At 48.0% G+C, this 16,965-nt stretch overlaps 1 protein-coding gene across 9 annotated transcripts in view; it reads left to right on the top strand.

The window, feature by feature from the left end:
- The window catches only part of ZMAT3 (zinc finger matrin-type 3), a 95,346-nt gene that overhangs the window by 11,434 nt on the left and 66,947 nt on the right, over window positions 1-16,965 (top strand). For 7 of the 9 annotated variants that reach the window (XM_061637366.1, XM_061637365.1, XM_061637364.1 and 4 more), the window contains exons 2-3: window positions 10,679-11,009; window positions 14,466-14,585. In XM_061637366.1, coding sequence (XP_061493350.1) covers window positions 10,734-11,009; window positions 14,466-14,585 — 396 coding nt within the window. In that variant the 5' untranslated portion in view covers window positions 10,679-10,733. Of the gene's footprint in view, window positions 1-4,097; window positions 6,088-10,678; window positions 11,010-14,465; window positions 14,586-16,965 lie in introns of those variants that run through there. The other 2 variants (XM_061637369.1, XM_061637361.1) reach the window with 2 other exon arrangements.

The raw sequence follows: 16,965 nt of genomic DNA, 5'->3' as shown, positions 1-16,965 counted from the left end.
TATTTATACAGGACGATGCCCCATTGGACAAAGTGGGACTTACTAGTGTGTAGACCTAGGGCAGGAGTGCACGTTGCTTCTTTTCGGGTTCCGTGCAAGCTCTGTTGGACACTTCTTAGAGCATTTTTTCCCAAAGGTATTTCATTTCTTTGCAGTATATTGCGTCGTACACTGTATGGGTTCTATATGGTAAGAGAGTGTGTGTATGCGTGATCTATAGGACCGCTAATCTGTTTTCAACAGCCAGATACTGTTGAGAAACTCGCAAGCCAGGTATGATGTCAGGCGTACACACTGCCTCTGAAATGCTTGATTGGCAGACCAAGTCTTATTCTCCATGAATGTGTCTAATTTAAAAAAAAATCCCCAAAAGATTAAGCTAAAGACTATTATCTAATTAGGTTGCATGAATTCCACACTTTAATAATAGCAACAGATACTCATAATATATTATTTCTGACCTCCTAGTATTGCATTATTTGCATTTTACAGAAGGGGAAACAGGATAAGAGACTGAAACATATTTAAAAGCATTCAAGGAATCCATGGGCCAAACTGATACTTTCTTCAACCCAATTGTGGTGACGTTGAGCACAACATTCTAGAAAACGTTTGAACGATGCTTGCCACTTCCGGAAAATATCTTGTGCTTCCAGCATTAACCCATGTTCCCTTGTGCTTTTCCTTGATTTATCAATCATCAGGTCATGTTTCCGAAAGATCTGTATGTCTGAATTCTCTTTAGGTCTATCTATATTTTTAGTTCACTTTGGATTTTTTTAAATACTGCAAATTTTAATCAGTAGTGTAGTGGAGGGGGAGCGCTGGAAGCAAAGTTCTGGGTTTCCTTTTCAGAACAGGAGTGATGATGGCACCTGCCAGAGCACATGAATAATTTGTGGGATCCTCCTTGCTCTGGCAGTTGAATGAATGAGGTGATAATGAGACTTTAAAATTTGTGTGTGACAGGTTTAGCACAGAGGAAGTCAGAGGTGAAGAAAATAATCCAAGTGCAGGCTGGATATTTATGTCTGACAGGTGCCTACTTATCTGCTAATAGTGTAAATGGAAATGTTTTTATGCAAGATAGCTTGCATTTCCAATTTAAAGCTAAAGGTTGCATTTCAGCTGGCTGAAGGTCTTTTACACAGGAGACTTCCTTTTATCAAGTCAGACCATGAGTCCATCTAGCTCAGTATTGCCAGCACTGACCAGCAGTGACTCTCCAGTTTCACACTGGGGTCTCCCGCAATCCTGCCTGGAGACTCTTGCATGCAAAGCGTGTACTTTGCATAGCACATAGTTAACACATCATCACACAGCACATATTTAAACTATAGAATTCACTCCCATAAGAGGTAGTGACGGCCACCGACTTGGATGGTTTTAAAAGAGTACTAGACAAATTTCTGGAGGATAAGGCTATCAGTGGCTACAAGCCACAATAGCTATGTTTTACCTTCACTGTTGGAGACAGTATCCCTCTGAATGCCAGTTGCTAGGAATCACAGGTGGGGAGAATGCTATTGCACTCAGGCTGAACTTGCAGGCTTCCCATAGGCATCTGGTTGGCCACTGTAAAAACAGGATTGTGTACTAGATGGGCCTTTGGCCTGATCTAGCGGGGTAGCCTTATGCTCTTTTGAAAGTCCTGCAATGAAGGCCATACAAAATACTGCAGGTCAAGTTCTGAGTGGTTTACAACAAGGCTAGATCTGAGAGAATACCACAACCCTGCAATGTTATCCTTTGCTTTTATCACCAAATTGCAGGTTGGACTGAGTAGTATGCAGCAACCCTGCAGTTTACCTTTATACCCTTGTTGCAGTTTAGAGGGCAGTGCTGAGAGAGAGAGAATAGCTTACAGCATCCCTGAGATGTAGTCCACTGTTAACATTGCACATCAGAGGCAAGGTTGCAGTTGACTTGGATTTCAGTAAAAAAAATCCTCCATACCTTTTAGGTTGTAACAAAGGTCTATGTACTTAATTAGCTGCCTCAGATCTCTTGCCAGGCCCAGCCAAGTACTCAGTTGCATGCTGAAGTCTTGTGCTTTGCTGACTTGCATATAGTCTCACTGCATTTTTAAATGTTCAAAATCTAAAAAAAACTTTTTTGCACAAGAAGTAAGATCTGAGTTAGCTTCAAAGACAGGTGTCCCTACTGCATAACTGTTGTTTTTCCAGCTCACCTCACCACAAGCTCAAGTAAGAGATACACACCAGAGAATCAGTGCAAACGTTTTTGCTGTGAGGCTTCACTTGTATATATTCATAGCAATCTCACTCCTTTGAGTGCTGGTCCTCATGTAGCCAAAATGACATAGTCCACCCTCAAGAGGGAGATAGTAGCAGGCTCAGAAAATCTTTGAGTGGGGTGGGGCGGCAGGGAGGGGTTAATCTAAGAAGGAAATCCTCAAAACGGCCCAGTGAAGACTGAGCATGCTCAGTGGGCATGGAGTGGTGTCTGACTATGGTGGTGGTGGAACCAGAAATGTGGTGGGACAGAATGGAGTGTCTGGAACCCTGAAGAGCAGCCCTCCATACTGCAACATTTTGTTGCAGGTCCCACTTGTCAATATATAGTTGTGGTTGTCAGTCTGCCAGCCAGCTCCCAACATTCCATTCCAGTAATCCTGCAAAAGATCAACAAATGTTGACTGGCCTTAGCAGCCAGACAAAATTTGTTCTCACTATGACACTAGGGACATTCGCTGCTATCCCTTTGGAGAGGGTTGGGAAACCTGTGGAACTCCAGATGTTTTGGACTCCAACTCCCATCAACCTCAGCTAGCGTGACCAATGGTCAAGAATGATAGGTGTTGTAAACTTGAAACATCTGGAGAGCCGCAGGTTCCCTACTGTCGGAAGGCAGAGCTGGGGTCCCAATCCCGGGGAGCTGGATCCCGGAGAGTTGGGAGAAGAGTATTCGGATGGATGGCAGAGGGAAGGGGGAGGAACTTCCCCCCTTTGGAGCGAAGACGAAACAGAGGAACTGCCAGTGATAAGGTCGCTTAGCAACGGGGAGCCTGAGCCCTCCCTGGACATTCTCACGCCTCCCCCTCTTTCAGGCTCAGAGCAAGAGGGGGAAGAGGGAGGGCTGCTCACAGCCGAAAAGCGGGGAGGCAGTTTACCATCAGCCCCTCCCCTATCCCCCATCCTGGAATTGGAAACTTCAGAAGAGAAGGGGGTGATGCTTCCCCCCTCACCACGCACACGCAGACAGCTGAAAAGACAGGCGAGAAGGGGGGGAAGGCAGGCAGTACCTGGAGGGGCAGTTAAGGAGGAGCGAAAGATTGCGCACCCGTTTGGCCCCTTCTTAAAGAACAGGCGGGAAGAAGTCCCTTGCTCTGTCAACTTTCTCCCAGTGCCGCAGGACCTGTATCCCTGTATTGCTTTATGAGAAAACGCAGTCTTTGTTTGGACATTACCCTAATAAAACACGAATTAACTACAGCCGTTGGTCTGGTTCCTGAGTCACATCCTGGGCCTGACAGCTTGACAGAGCCACCTAAATCACCCTCAACGCTCTCTTCACTTGACTGGGACAAGATGTCAAAGGGAGCAGCGGGGGGGACGAACCCCACTTCTGAGACGGAAGAAGTGGAACTCTTGAGGACTAAGGTAGCTGATTTGCAGACGGATGTTCAAGCCCTGCTAGCAGCAGTCAAGGCGCTGAAGACGGATAATCAAACCTTGAAGGCCACAATAGACCAGATGCGAACAGCCCCTCCAGCTGCCGCAGTAAAGGTTCCCATTGGATTGCCCCCAAAATACGCGGGACAAAGTGATCAGTTGGCAACCTTCGTGGCTCAATGTGAGTTATATCTGGATGTCAGGCACACGGAATTTCCAGACTATGGGGCTAAAGTAGCTTTCGTGATTAGCCTCCTGGAGGGAGAAGCTGCAAAATGGGTGACTCCGTATCTCGTGAGAAAGGATACTGTCTTAGGAAGGTACAGAGGATTTATACAGGAGATGACCGAGATGTTTCAAGACCCACAAAGGGCTGAAACAGTAGCGCAGCAACTAGGCGCTCTGAAGCAAGCTAAAGGGACTGTTTCCGAGTACACTAACGCTTTTAAAATTCTGTCCCAGGAAACTGGTTACAATGACGCCGCCCTGATGTTTATGTACCGGAGTGGATTAAATGCTGAAATCCTGGATGAGTTGGCCAGGACCTCCCCCCCCGCTCACCTACCAGGGCTCATCCGGCTATGCCTACAGATAGATCACCGGATGGAAGGAAGGCGCCTGGAAAGGAAGCAGGAGGTCCCGAGATACTCAGCCTCGGCATCCCGCAACAAGACCCTTCCCACTGCAGGGATGGCAGGTAATGCAACTGAGGGACAGGGAGGGGCTAGGCCAAGACTGTCGGAAGAAGAAAAGGAAAGACGACGCCGGGAACATTTATGCTTTTATTGTTCAAAGCCGGGCCATGTGGCCAGAGACTGTGGACTGAAAGGGGGGAAAGCCGAGCCGTTGGGAAACTAGAACACCCAGTCCACGTGCAGGCCGGTGGACTGGGGGCAGCGTTGTATAAAGGCCCCCCAACGATCCAACCTCCCTCAAAGGGGGTGTTGGTTTTGCCTATTCGGATTACAACTTCCAGAGGAGTGGTGTTTAATTCCACTGCCTTAATTGACAGTGGAGCCTCCACAAATTTTATTGATACAAAGTTAGTCAAGCGTCATGGAATTTCCCGGTGGAAACTGGACACTCCCCTAGCTGTGGAGACTATTGATGGGAGACCCCTGAAGTCAGGAGGGGTGACACAAACCACGGAGGAAGTGAAACTTCAAATCCCTGGGCACGAAGAGTTCATTTCGCTATACGTGTCAGATCTCTCGAACTTTGAGGTGATTCTGGGAATGCCCTGGCTAGCAAAGCATGAACCCAAAATAAGTTGGAAGGAGGCGGTGGTGTGGTTCACCTCACAGTATTGCCAGGAGAACTGTCAACCTGAAGGAATCAAGAACACCCTAGCGGGGGCAGTGCAAGACATCGAGCAAGTGACCCTGCCGCCAAAGTATGAAGAATTCAAAGATGTGTTTGATGAAAAAGAGGCAGAGACTTTACCCCCCCACCGCCCTTACGACTGTGCGATTGACCTAGTGCCAGGAGCCAGCATCCCATCAGGGAGAATCTACTCTCTCACAGAGAATGAGAGGGAGGCCCTGAAGGAATTCCTGGATAAAAACCTGAGGCGAGGATTCATACGCCCCTCACAATCCCCTGCTGGAGTGCCACTATTGTTTGTGAAAAAGAAGGGGGGGGAACTCAGACCCTGTAACGACTATCGCGCATTGAACCAGATCACCATCCCCAACAGCTACCCGCTGCCCCTGATCTCAGAGTTGCTGGACCGACTGCGCTCTGCAAAAATCTTCACGAAGTTGGATTTGAGAGGAGCGTACAATCTGATCAGAATGAAGGAGGGAGATGAATGGAAAACAGGATTCTTGACCGCTTACGGACAGTATGAATACCTGGTCATGCCGTTTGGGCTTTGTGAAAGTCCAGGAATTTTTCAAAAATTCATGAACGACGTGTTTAGAGACTTGTTGGACACGTATGTAATCTGTTACTTAGATGATATCCTGGTGTTCTCAAAGAACCAGGAAGACCACGACCAGCATGTGAAGACGGTGTTGAAGAGACTGAGAGAAAATCACCTGTATGCTAAATTAGAGAAATGTGGATTTGACCTCAAGTCTCTAGACTTCCTTGGATATCGAATCTCAGCGGAAGGCGTGGAGATGGACCCAGGGAAAGTAAGCTGCATATTGGACTGGGGCCAACCTGTCACCAAAAAGGATGTACAACGGTTTTTGGGGTTTGCCAATTATTACAGAAAGTTCATTCCAGGGTTTTCCAAATTAACAGCTCCTCTGACTGACTGTTTAAGGGGGAAGAAGAAGTTTCAATGGACAGAGAACGCCACCGAGGCCTTTGAGGAGCTGAAGAGAAGGTTTGCTACTGAGCCCATTCTGCGCTTTGCTGATCCGAACCGCCCTTTCGTAGTGGAAGCAGATGCTTCAGATTTTGCCATCGGGGGGGGGGGGTCCTGCTACAATTAGACCAAGAAGGGAAGGAGCTGCACCCCTGTGCGTACTTCTCTCGGAAGTTAAAGCCTGCAGAGAAGAACTACACAGTTTGGGAGAAGGAGCTGCTGGCCATCAAGGACTCTTTTGAAAACTGGAGACAATACCTAGAGGGGACCTCTCATCGAATTGAAGTGCGCTCCGACCACAAGAATCTTGAAAGCCTCCAAACCGCCAGAAAGCTGAACCAGAGACAGATAAGATGGTCCCAGTTCTTCACTAGGTTTAACTTCCAGATTACTTACCATGCCCAAGCCAAAAACCAGAGAGTGGATGCCTTATCCAGACAGCCACAATACAAAGAAAGTGAATCCGAGGACCAGCCTCAGTACGTAATCCCGCCAGAGAAATTAACGTTGGGAGTATGCCAGCCTTCATGGGAAGAGGAACTCAAAAAGGCACAACAAGAAGATGCAGACATGCTAAAATATCAGCAGGAGACGGGACAAGGTCAAGACTCAGAAGTAACCTTTCACTGGAGAAATGGACTGTTATGGTTCAAAACCGCCAGATATGTGCCAGAAGGGGAATTAAGGCTCAGAATCCTACGCCAGTGTCATGATTCCATTACAGCGGGACACTTTGGGATTTACAAGACCATTCAGAACGTGGCCAAGGACTTCTGGTGGCCTAAAATGCGTCGGGATATTGAGAGTTATGTAAAGTCCTGCTCTGTCTGTCTGCGGTCAAAAACACAAACAGGGACACCAGCAGGACTGTTACAACCGTTGCCTGTCCCACACGAACCCTGGAAGGACCTCTCCATGGATTTTATAACTGATCTACCCAAGTCCCAAGGAATGACAGCCATCTTAGTAGTGGTGGATCTACTTACCAAAATGGCACACTTTCTTCCTTGTGCAGGGGCCTTAGAGGCTAAAGAAACGGCCAAGTTATTCATAAAAGAAGTCTACCGGCTGCATGGATTGCCAAACAGCGTAGTCTCAGACCGAGGAACTCAGTTCACAGCCAAATTTTGGAGAGCAATGTGGAAACAGTTGCAGACGGAATTAAAACTGTCCTCCGCCCATCACCCCCAGACAGATGGGCAGACGGAACGCTTGAACGCCGTTTTGGAAAGATATTTACGAAGTTATGTGTCCTATCAACAGACTGACTGGGTATCATATTTGCATTTTGCAGAGTTCGCCTACAACAATTCTCTGCACTCCAGCACTCAACAAACCCCGTTCTTCGCTAATTATGGATTCCATCCTAAAGTCTTTCCAAGCAGCTCAGAAGGAATGCTGGTACCGGCAGCTGAGAACTTCCTTAAGGAATTGCAAGCGGCGCAACAGACACTGAAACAGCAGTTAAACGAAGCCAAAACGGAGTACAAGCGAGTTGCTGACCTGCACAGGAAGGAGGGCCCCCCCCATCAACCGGGAGACCAGGTATGGCTGTCCACCCGCTTCCTCCAGATGCCGGGCAAATGTAGAAAATTACAAGACAAGAGGGTGGGTCCTTTCGAAATAGAAACTCAAATCAATCCCGTGGCGTACCGACTGAAGCTGCCTGACACGTTTAAAATACATCCTGTGTTCCATCGATCCCTCTTAACGAAAGCCGCCCCTCCCAGTGAGTTACGGCCGGAGGAACCTCCCGGAGCTCCACTCCTGGTAAATGAGCAGCTTGAGTTTGAAGTTGAGGAGATCTTAGATTCCAGGATCAGACGCCACAAGCTGCAGTACTTGATTCACTGGAAAGGCTATGGGGTGGCTGACAGATCATGGGAAGATGCAGCTGATGTGCATGCTCCAGAATTGGTAAAACTTTTCCATCAACGTTTTCCCCACCGTCCCAAGCCAGACAAGGGGAGGGGGGCACAGCCTGGGAGGGGGGATGGTGTCGGAAGGCAGAGCTGGGGTCCCAATCCCGGGGAGCTGGATCCCGGAGAGTTGGGAGAAGAGTATTCGGATGGATGGCAGAGGGAAGGGGGAGGAACTTCCCCCCTTTGGAGCGAAGACGAAACAGAGGAACTGCCAGTGATAAGGTCGCTTAGCAACGGGGAGCCTGAGCCCTCCCTGGACATTCTCACGCCTCCCCCGCTTTCAGGCTCAGAGCAAGAGGGGAAAGAGGGAGGGCTGCTCACAGCCGAAAAGTGGGGAGGCAGTTTACCATCAGCCCCTCCCCTATTCCCCATCCTGGAATCGGAAACTTCAGAAGAGGAGGGGGTGATGCTTCCCCCCTCACCGCGCACACGCAGACAGCTGAAAAGACAGGAGAGAAGGGGGGGAAGGCAGGCAGTACCTGAGGGGCAGTTAAGGAGGAGCGAAAGATTGCGCGCCCGTTTGGCCCCTTCTTAAAGAACAGGCGGGAAGAAGTCCCTTGCTCTGTCAACTTTCTCCCAATGCCGCAGGACCTGTATCCCTGTATTGCTTTATGAGAAAACGCAGTCTTTGTTTGGACATTACCCTAATAAAACACGAATTAACTACAGCCGTTGGTCTGGTTCCTGAGTCACATCCTGGGCCTGACACCTACCCTTGCTCTAGAGGCAAAGTGCAGTGTTTTCAGACATCAGACTGATCTTAAGGCTCAGCAGAAAAACTGTGGAGGGTGACCCTGCCCTCCTCCCCAGGGCTACTTTCACACTGTCCTTTATGCCATTATTCTGATGATTTCTTACCTGGTAATTTGCGCATTATATTTGATTTTTCACACGACATAGAAGCTACTTCTGGAATTCTAGTGGAATATAGTGGAAGTTTAGCACAAATTTTCATGATAAATGACACCAGAAACAATCTGTTTGCAAGCTTGGGAACCCAGAAAATCACGGGAGTTTTTCGCTAGTTGCAGCTGCTCACTTGACAGGCATCCCAGCATGCAGTGTGTTCCTGCCCTCTAGGTATGCATTTATTTATTTTTTGCCTGACAAAAATTGTACCAGTAGCTTCCGGTATATGTACCAGAAAATTGTACCTGTAGGCGCGGGTAGCAGCAGCACTTCCCACACACTCCCCTGTATCTAATACAACTAAAATAAATATATATGTCAGATGCTAAAGGGAGAGGGGTTGCATGACACCTTCCTACACATTGGGGAACTACAGTGCGCATGTGTATAACAGGTGAGGGACGAAAACAAGATGTTGTTCATTGCAGCCATGTGAAAGACATTTACACGAAATTCCGGTATAATGACTGAAAAAGCTACTTGCCTTAATGCAACAGGTACTGCAGTGTGAAAGGAATTTTAGAAGTCGGGACAGAAGCGCTACCATTTTAATGCGTTAAATTAACGCAGTAAGCCCCATCTCTGAAAGCTGCCCAGCTGTCAGCTGAAGAGAGGCGGGAGTTTCCCTCCCCCCCAAGCCTCAGATGACTCAGAAAGCAGTGAGAAGTCTCGTGATAATTCAGATGTCTCTCAAGGCTCATTGCAGCTATTCTTCCCTGCTTTTGAAGACAGCGTCAAATCAGGGAGAGCCCTCCAACATCTGGAGAAGTGCGCAAAAGGCATGGATTCTCCCTGACCTGAATGAGAAAAAAGTTCTGAAAGTAGTGGAGTAAAACAGGGGTGGGGGATCTTTTTCAGCTCAAGGGCTGTGGGCAACGTTCCACGTGCCAGTGGCGGGCAGGCCAGAGGCAAAAAGTGGATGGATATGACTCTCACTTTCAGTGCCAGCTGGTGGCTCCGTGTCAGTGGGGCAGTGGAATCTACTCTGGGTTTTAGTACAAGATGGCCAAGGTGCTTCAGCTGATCTGAGAGAATACAACAAACCTGCAATGTTATCCTTTGCTTTTCTCCCCAAATTGCATGTTGGACTGAGCAGTATGCAAAGGACTCAGCTGAAGCACATCGGACAACGCTTTGAAAGTTTAGAGTAAAGCCCGGAGCTGATTCCACTGACATGGAGCCACCAGCTTACCTTTTGTACTATAGACTACATACCAACCCCACAAATGTCAGAGGTTTCTACACACTTAACTCACACATGCCTCCTCCATCCAGGCAAGCAAGAGGAAGTATCGCAACTCAAGCCAGGCAAAAACATTTGACTGAGGTGTGGAACATGGCCAGTGAGGGGGTGTGGCCTGGGAAGTAGGGGTGTGGCCTGAGGAGGAGGTGTGCCTGGGGAAGACTTTTAGCGACTGGATAGAGGAGCTCAAAGGGCTGCATTTGGACACCCCCCCGGGTGCCCCCCTCCTGACTAGACAGAGAAGGCTGGAGGGCCACATTCCTCTCCCCTGCTAGGTCCTGTGGGTCCCCCCCCGTGTTGAAAAGGGACCTATACGCAGTGTGGCTGAGGGGCTGGGGGGGAGACCAAGCTGGCAAGCAGGGACTTTAGAGAGGATTGGCTGTGGATTTGAGGAAGGCAGTTCCAACGAGCAACGTAGCTGGGGGTGAGGGTCAGCCCTTAAAAGGGCAAGATAGGATCTCTGTTAATGGCTTGGATGTAAAGGATGCGCAAAGGAACTGTGTGAACTGGGCTGAGGAGGGGAGGCTGAATTTCACATTGATCTGAGTGGACGTGGCCTCTCACCAAAGGTCCTCCCCAGCCCCTGTATGCCTTTGACGTTTGCTCTTGGATGCCCCCCTTTCACTTGAACGTCTCTGTGTTCCTGGTCCAGAGCAGCAGCCCGTCTCCGGTCTCCAAAGGAAGCATGCCAGAAGGTCTCTCGGCCAATGATTCTCTTGCAGCAAGCCGGACTTCCTCCTCCTCTTCCTCCTGAGACGCTCCCGTCGCTTCCTATGTCAGTGGCCACCAGGCCCACAGCCAGCTTGCGACTCTCCCCGCAGAAACCTCTTGGATTGGGGCCACCCTTGCTGCTTGCACAAGATGAGGAACTTGCTCCCGGGGTGGAGCAGGACCCTGTGCTGGAGGAACTTTGTAAGCCTTTGTGCTGCAGGCTTTGTAACGTCACCCTGAATTCTGCCCAGCAAGCCCAGGCTCATTACCAGGTGAGGAGAAGCAGCTGTGGAACAAACACACAAACCACATTTCCCATTCCGATGTCCACTTCTGATGGGCCTTCCTAAAGTGGTGAACAGGGAGGCAGCATAAACTTCCCCGGTGGTACCTTGCAGCTTGACTGGGCAAGGAGATGTAAGGGGGTGTTCAGCGAAGCCCTACTCAGAACAGACCCATTGAAATGAATAAACATACGTGAGCCATGTCCATTAGCTTCTGCTTTGGGTCTACTTTGAATAGGAGTAGCATTGAATACTGCCTGTAGCACTCAATTTTCTGCGCTCTTTTGATGTCATGTGTAGGGCAAAGGTGGAGAGCCTCCGGCCCGTGGGCCTAATCAGGCCCCCCAGTTCTCCCCATTTGGCCCACAAAGCCATTTTGGCCAAACCACACCCTCCAGCTCTACACCTAGTGCTGTATATTTTATCTTGCGCAGTGCTTGGAAGGGTGAAAAAGTTCACCTGATACCGTTGTGGAAGGTGGGCAGAATTGCCCACTTGGTAGTCACCTGATGTCATGATGACATGTGATTGACAAGTGGGTGGCTCCATCCACTTTTCAAACTCGGCCTGCAAGAGGTCGGGGAGATAAATCCAGTTTTCCACCCCAGCGTAATGTTTAAGAACCAGCTCAAATCTTACTTCTGCCATGAAGTGGCCGTTGGTAAGTGTGAGCCTTTCTGATCTGCAGTATATGGGGTGTACACAGGCCTGTCTTACAGAGCTGTTCTAAGGATTACCAAGATAATGTATGTGAAGTGCTTTAACTACTCAAACATGCTATACATTGTTCTTCTTGTACTACTAATTATTATTGTTGTTATTGCCACATTCTGCCTCTTGCAAAAATGAGCCACTGTGTTCTCCAGGCCTCTCCTTTTATGATGCAGCTTTTCTGCTTAGAGGAGGGGACGGTTCACTCTGACACTGCTGGCCTTCACAGCAAGGTGCACAGAATGAAGATAAGCACCTAAAGGTGGTTGTGCATATAGCTGTATTCATGGAGAAACACATTGGGTATGTCCTGGATGTCAAAATACAGAATATATATATTTTTTTAATTACATTTTTAAACCGCCCTTTAGCAACAAGCCCTCAGGGCGGTGTACAACAGTATAAAAAACAGGTTAAAATACAGATGAGCATGGGTACAATAGACTATAAAAGATAAATAAAACAGGGTTAAAACAAAAATAGATTAATAATAAAATTCAAATTTAAAATGTTAAATTTTAAAATGCCTGGGCAAAGAGGTAGGTCTTTACCTGGCGCCGAAAGGATAACAAAGAAGGTGCCAGGCGTATCTTGTCAGGGAGGGCGTTCCATAACTCGGGGGCCACCACTGAGAAGGCCCTAGCTCTAGTTGTTACTCTCCGGGCCTCCCTATGCATTGGAACCCGGAGAAGGGCCTTCGACGTCAGGCGCAGTGAACGGGTAGGTACATAGCGGAAGAGGCGTTCCGCCAGGTATTGCAGTCCAATGCCGTTAAGGGCTTTATAGGTAAGAACCAACACTTTGAATCTGGCCCGGAAACATATTGGTAGCCAGTGCAGTTGGGCCAGGACAGGAGTTATATGATCATATTTTTTAGCCCCAGTAAGAACTCTGGCTGCAGCATTCTGCACCAGCTGAAGTTTCCGAACCGTCTTCAAAGGTAACCCTACGTAGACTGCATTACAGTAGTCCAATCTAGAGGTTACCAGAGCATGGATAACTGTGGCGAGGTTCTCTTTGTCCCGATAGGGTCGTAGTTGGGCTACCAGCCGAAGCTGGTAGAACGCATTCCGTGCCACCGAGGCTACCTGAGCCTCCAGTGACAGGAGCGGATCTAATAAGACCCCCAAACTACGGACCTGCTCCTTTAGGGGGAGTGTAACCCCATCCAGGGCAGGTCGGACATCTACCATCTGGGCAGAGAGCTCCCCCACCAACAGCATCTCAGTCTTGTCAGGATTGAGTCTCAGTTTATTAGCTCTCATCCAGTCCATTATCGCGGCCAGGCAGTGGTTTAGTACATCAACAGCCTCACCTGAAGAAGATGAAAAAGAGAAGTAGAGCTGTATATCATCAGCATATTGCTGGAAACGCACTCCAAATTTCCTTATGACCTCACCCAGCGGCTTCATATAGATATTAAAGAGCATGGGGGACAGAACCGAACCCTGCGGGACCCCATATTGGAGTACCCAGGGATTCGAGTAATGCTCCCCAAGCACCAACTTCTGGAGACGATTCTCGAGGTAGGAGCACAGCCACTGCCAAGCAGTGCCTCCCACTCCCAAATCCGCAAGTCGCCCCAGAAGGATACCATGGTCGATGGTATCAAAAGCCGCTGAGAGATCCAGGAGAACCAACAGAGTTACACTCCCTCTGTCTTTCTCCCAACAGAGGTCATCATACAGGGCGACCAATGCTGTTTCTGTACCAAACCCCGGCCGAAAGCCCGATTGAAATGGATCCAGATAATCAGTTTCATCCAAGAAAGCCTGGAGCTGGTGAGCGACCACACGCTCTAAAACCTTGCCCAGGAATGGAACATTTGCTACCGGTCTATAGTTGTCAAGATTTTCAGGGTCCAAGGAGGGTTTTTTTAGGAGCGGTCTCACCACCGCCTGTTTCAGGCAGGGTGGTACCACTCCCTCTCGTAAAGAGGCATTGATCACCTCCTTGGCCCATCCGGCTGTTCCATTCCTGCTAGCCTTTATTAGCCACGAGGGGCAAGGATCCAGAGCAGACGTGGTCGCCTGCACCTGTCCAAGCACCTTGTCCACATCCTCGAGCTGTACCAACTGAAATTCATCCAATAAAACAGGACAGGACTGTGCTCTGGACACCTCATTAGGATCAACTGCTACAATGTTGGAGTCGAGGTTTTATTTTATTATTTATTTTATTATTAAATTTATATCCCACCCTTCCTCCCAAAGGGAGCCCAGGGTGGCAAACAACAGTGACAAAACACTAAAAAAAAAAAAGTAAAACAAAATTTAAAAAAACTCTTAAAAACAATACGAGTACAAATAAAGATGGAAATAAGGTACTTACTTAAAAGGCTTGTTGAAAGAAGGTCTTCAGTAGCCACCAGAGAGACAACAGAGAAGGTGCCTCTGTTTAATATTTAAAGGAAGGGAATGCCAAAGGGTAGGTGCCGCGACACTAGTCTTTCTTGTGTGTGTGTGTGTGTGACTGCTTACTGCAATCACAGCGTGCTTGCAAGTTTAGATGCCCAATGGAAGGCTGGTCATTCAACCCATTTCATAAATATAGTGTCCCCCAAGAGTTAGGTCTTTCCTATTCAGTTAAAAGTCCTAAAGACCTGATGCCAGTCCTATCATGCTGATGAAAACAGAAAACCTTCTCTCTCTCTCTCTCTTGATTAATATTGACAGTTAAGGATGGTGTCAACCTTCATAGTAAGCCTCACTGGCAGTGCTGTTTATCTTTCAGGGTAAAAACCATAGTAAGAAACTCCGGAATTACTATGCTGCCAACAGCTGTCCAGCTCCTACCAGGATGATTAACTCTCTTGAGCCAGCCACGCATCCAGTGGTTTCCCTTCCACCCCCGGTGAGTTGTGTAGAGGTGCTGCTTTGTAGGGCAATCCCATACGTGTCAACTCGGAAGTAAGTTCTGCTGAGTTCAATGAGGACTTATTCCCTGGTTACTGCGTATAGGATGGCAACCTTAATGAGGCAAGAAGAAGAAGGGGAAGAGAGGGCATTACATGCCATGTGTACGTGTGCATCTTATTCTCCTTTGATGTCTTTTTAAAAAGTTATTTCTTACACTACTCTACAGAAAGCTGCTTTGGTTGCCCTGCAGAAAAGTGGGGTATAAATACAAGGGTGTTTGCTGACATTTTTCCTTGCGGGGAGGTGGGCAGACCAAGGAAAACACTGAAATGGGGGAGCAAAAACCAAGAATGTCTGTACATTTTGTCTCATATCTCAGGTTCTGCCAATGCGAGAAATTGTGGCTGAGTATTGGGGGGCAGAGAAGGAGGGGTGGGGGAAAACCAGATGAATACATTAATGGAGGAATAGGGATGTGTAAACTAATGGATTGATGGTGTGTGTGGTGTGCGAGACCAAACAGATGTATGTATGACCATGGTATCCTTTGGGCCGATTTGGTGAGATGGGTCTCAGAGGCACTATTTTACAGTGGTTCTGACCCTACCTCCAGGGACATTTTCAGAGAATAGCATTGGGTAATTGTCTTTTGGCCCCCTGGCAGTTGTGCTGTGGGGTGCTGCAGGGTACCATCTTGTCCCCCATACTGTTTAACATCAATATGAAGCCCTTGGGAGCGGTCATTAGGAGATTTGGGGCAAGGTGTCAGCAATATGCTGACGATACCCAGCTCTATTTCTCTGTAACATCTGAATCAGGAGAGGCTGTGCAAGTCTTGGACCGCTGCCTGGACTCAGTGGTGAGCTGGATGAGGGCCAATAAACTGAGTCTGAATCCTGGCAAGGCGTAGGTGCTGTGGGTTGGTGGTTCCTGAGTTTGGATAATTGGTCAGTTGCCTGCTTTGGATGGGGTCATACTCCCTCTGAAAGAGCAGGTCCATAGTCTGGGGGTCTTCCTGGATCCATCTTTGTCACTAGAAGCCCAGGTGACTTCTGTGGCTAAGACTTCCTTTACCAGCTGCGGCTGTTTCTGGACCAGGATAGCCTAACCACTGTTGTCCATGCACTGGCAACCTCCAGACTGAATTACTGTAATGCTCTCTATGTGTGGCTGCTGTGATGCGTCCTTCCCTGGCTCTCCCTGTCAGGTTCCTACCTGCTCGCGGTTACTGCCTGTCTCTAGGCACCACCAGGGACTCCACCAGTCCGGACCGCACTCTCTTATGGTTTACCTATCCGCTCTAGCACAGATCTCAACAGATCCCCCTGCTAGGCAACCACCAGTAACGTCCCAATACTAGTATTCCCAGAGACTCTGAATACTGGTATTGTTATTCTCTTCACCGCTGCCACCATTTGTTACAGTTCCCCTTCAGCCTTGGTCATTACCTTACCCTCCCTTCTGGTCTGTGAAACCCCAGCCAAGGATCAGGCCTTTGGTAAACCAAATTAAGTATTTGTTAAAGATAACCAAGCTAACAAGATTAACAAGATTTCTTCTTAAAGCACATAAGCATATGGTTTTACTCAATAATAATCTGAACTCCACCCCCCTCCTTCTTCACTCTCTCCTGGCAAACAACTCTCTCAAACCCCACCAAGCAATCCACTCTTTCTCTTCTCCCCCCTATTCCACTCTCACTCTTCCTTTTATACATTCAGCCATTTTAAACACTCAGCCAATCATCTCTCATTCTACTGCCCATTCACTCCCCCTCTTTCACTCCACTTACCATGTATCTTCTAAAACAACACTTACCATATATACATTAATATAGGAACATCACAGCTGCCTTTGAGGTTGGTCCAGAAACCACAGCTGGTGCAAAATGCAGCAGTGAGACTGCTCACTGGGGCAGGGTATCGCCAACATGTCACCCCACTGCTGAAAGAATTGCATTGGTTACCTATTAGCTTTTGGGCTAAGTTCAAGGTTCTGTTTTTTGTGTACAAAGCCCTATACAGCTCGGGACCAGAGTACCTGAAAGACAGTGTTTCCCTTTATATACCCAGTTGATCACTACACTCTGCAGGTGAGGGCCTCCTGCAGATACCATGTTCCACACAACATAGGAAATGGACCTTTAGTGTAGTAGCACCTACCCTTTGGAATTCCCTCCCCTTAAATATTAGACAGGCTCCAACTCTGTTATCTTTTTGGCACCTACTGAAGACTGTCCTGTTTCAACAAGCCTTTTAACTCGAGACGTTATCTCAATCTGCATCTGTGTTGGAATTGCTTTTTAATATGTTTCTAAAGCTTTTTTCAAAAAGATATTTTTAAAGATGTTTTGTTTTAATATGTTTTTAAGGATG

This window comes from Rhineura floridana, chromosome 7, assembly GCF_030035675.1.
Source record: "Rhineura floridana isolate rRhiFlo1 chromosome 7, rRhiFlo1.hap2, whole genome shotgun sequence".
Lineage (NCBI taxonomy): Eukaryota > Metazoa > Chordata > Lepidosauria > Squamata > Rhineuridae > Rhineura > Rhineura floridana.
The sequence above is the reverse complement of the archived record's forward strand: the minus strand, read 5'-3'. Positions and strand labels throughout refer to the sequence as shown.